Source organism: Echinococcus granulosus (assembly GCF_000524195.1).
Source record: "Echinococcus granulosus chromosome Unknown EG_S00131, whole genome shotgun sequence".
Taxonomy (NCBI): Eukaryota; Metazoa; Platyhelminthes; class Cestoda; order Cyclophyllidea; family Taeniidae; genus Echinococcus; species Echinococcus granulosus.
Genome location: NW_020170511.1, coordinates 12490 through 15476, shown reverse-complemented (window position 1 = coordinate 15476; position 2987 = coordinate 12490). Strand labels below are relative to the sequence as shown.

Below are 2987 nucleotides of genomic sequence, written 5' to 3'. Positions count from 1 at the left end.
TTCAGACAATCGCTGAGTTCGATGACGAGTCGGGGAGACTTGAGGCTGAATCAAAGAGGCTTGAAAGTGATTTGGAGGCCAAGTACTGCGCATGTGAAACTGTTCGAAAGCGATCAGTCGAGTTGACAAAGCAGTTGCAGCAATTAGCAGAATATCGACAAAAGGTAATGACAATTACAGTAAATCTGACAAGTCTTTCGTCCATCAGTCTTAGGGTTTTTTTGTTTTATGCGTTTCCTTACACCCAACCCAGGATAATAAAATTACTCACTGTACTTGCAGCTAATTCTGTTGAATAACAAAATTCTCATGGAAATTCCCTCACTGTTACTGCAGAAGATCTGTCCTATTTTTCTCGAAAGACCAATTTTTTAAGCATTTATGCGCTTTGCCCGTGAGTTATATTTTATGCGTCTTTTAAAGTGTTTAAACAAATCATTGTGCAGGGGTAGAATGAATTGAATATTGAAGTAGAGAACGATAAGTAGTTAACTGCAAAGAACTTATTGATACTCTTTACTCGTGAAGCCAACGATTATTGCAATCTCTCGCAACAAGCAGGTTTGCAAATTACATTTGATGCGGTATTTTGCCCCAAAGAGATACAAAAAGTTTACTTTTTTCTCCTTTATTTCCCGCTTTTCCAAGTCGTATGCTACTGGGTGATTGGTTAATGCAAAACTTTGCGATACCACTTCTGTTTATTAGGAAATGGGTTAAGCTTTGTCTGTGAAACAGATAAGCTGGAATCACATCCATCATACTCAATAGGCACTATTTGGAGTGAAGGCCCAAAGCAAGGGGAAATTGGGAGAGGGCACGGCAAAGTGCTCCACACATTTAGACCGCCCATATTTCATAAAATGTACGAGCAATCACATGCATTTTATAAATGTTTGCGAGTTTGAACAAATCGTTGCTGCGATCTGTGTCGAAGACCGCATGAGTTTGAGGCCACCTGGTAAATGTTTACGACTTTCAATGCTAAAATCGCCTTTCCTAGAACGTAAATTCAAAAATTCAATTTTTTCAGCATTGCCGCATCACAACCCGTACGCTTTCTTCTGTCAGTCCACATTCATTCCCCATCATTTTATGCAAAATTCTATTTATGATGACAAATTTCTTTTCATCCATGGGAAGTTGGCACTTTCGAGATATTTCTTGAGGAATTTCATGGCGTCTTGCCCCATACCCAACCTACGGTCTCACATGGAATCGAATGCGCCAGTTCGCATGCAACTTGATACCAGTAGTTGTGAGCTAATTTATAAATTTGCATGATTCATATCGTAATTGACATCTCTTCCTGTATCAATACATCCTCTTTCTTCGCTGCTTTACGCAGAAAATTTAGTCATTATAAATAGCTAGATTGTTTCATGGTATCTCTACTTCAGACACTGAACTTGGTCAAACATTTACTCTCATTGACGCACAAATTATATGCATAGCGGTATTTCAAATAACCATCTTCCTTATTCTAAAAGAGAGGCGCACATCTTGCTGGTCTCTTGAACATTTTCCCATGCTCATTCCTGCTGTATGATCGTTATTGAACTAAATATCATGAAGTCTTGCCTGAATCCCGTAGAATCTTGTGGATTTATAAGCGAAGCGAAATTTGCTATCAAAAAGGGTGGTGTCATCAATCTTCGGCGAACGTATTCATCTATTTCTTAAATTACTCATTATGTGTCTGCTTAGTCAGAAAGGCATGAACCGATTTTCATTCTTCCTTTGTTCAGTCTTACAATTTCCGCCAAATTTAAGCTGCAGAGTCTCCGTTTTTTCTTACAGAATCTCATCGAGTTGCAGATGCGTCAGCACGCCTCGCGGTACTGGGAACAGCTGTTAGCTGGTCGCTATCGCCGCATTTGCCCCACGCGGCAGGCGGCGCGCAGTGAACGTGAACGTCAAATCGGCCGAATGCGCTCCATGCTGGCGGTAGTGGACCGACTAACCTCTGAGTTTCCTATGGTATATTTCACTGCCTGGTTTCCTTTTTATCTCTTTTGATCCATATTTGCAATCGCATCATTCTCTTTTCAATTGCTAGACTTGTAAGGCCTAAATTCAGCAAGTATCACTTCCAATAAAAGTCAATACCCCTAAAGTTTCGTTACAACCCTTCCTGGATTTCCTCAGCCATTGTAAAAATACATTATCATTTCTATAAATGCGCACTTTGCTTACTTGCGTGTTTTAAGTCACCTATTGTCCAGTCTTTTTGTGAAGTCATTAAGGAATGAGTCCTATTTTAGTGACAGGTCAATGGATGGTTGGCAATCAAATAAATGATCTATTGATGGTTTAATAAGCGCTGTTCCAGCAATAGACGTTCTAAACATGGAAAAATATTTAAGAATAGAGAAATGGGTACCAGAAAAATTTGCCAGAACCATCGAATAGAGGACAAAATTTTGGAAAATTACGAAAATCGGTAAAGGGGTGGAGCCAGGTGAGCCTTTTAAGATCATTGGCTCATCTCACAGATTATGATGCTCGAACCACTGACGGGATCTGGAGTTGGAAACTCTCTTATCTATTCACCGTTTTCGCACAACCTTGTATTGATTTAGTAGATTAACCTCTTCTAGCCATGCAGGATTGAAAACTTGATATTTTAAAGGCAATTAGTCACTGAGACACTCAATCTTTGTTTAAATCATCAAATTTGAGTTGGTTGGAATATTCTAACGACTTATTATCGTCCAACCAGGTGTCGTTGTTATTGTGATACTTGACCATTGTTTCGGATTTAAGGGAATTTGCCGAATTTCATTCAAACAAATTAGGCTGAAAGTACACGTATTTAGTAAGTTGATTATGCACATTCCTTAGGAAAAGCCTTTGCTTATTCGCATTTATTAAGCAATATTTTAGGCCACGGTACTAATGCTGTTTTGCACATAAAAATTGGCATATGATCTCGAAAATAATTTATTTCTTTTTAGACATAGATGTATTACTTCAAATTCCTCCCA

General features: G+C 38.8%; 1 protein-coding gene across 1 annotated transcript in view; it reads left to right on the top strand. All coding sequences in view use genetic code 11, as the record gives it.

The window, feature by feature from the left end:
- Positions 1-2987, top strand: part of EGR_09083 (Coiled-coil domain-containing protein) — a gene marked incomplete at both ends in the record, with an annotated part of 15185 nt that overhangs the window by 11215 nt on the left and 983 nt on the right. Inside the window, 2 exons of the mRNA XM_024498332.1 lie at positions 6-164; positions 1801-1980. Of these exons, the coding sequence (XP_024347241.1) occupies positions 6-164; positions 1801-1980 (339 nt within the window). The remainder of the gene's footprint in view (positions 1-5; positions 165-1800; positions 1981-2987) is intronic.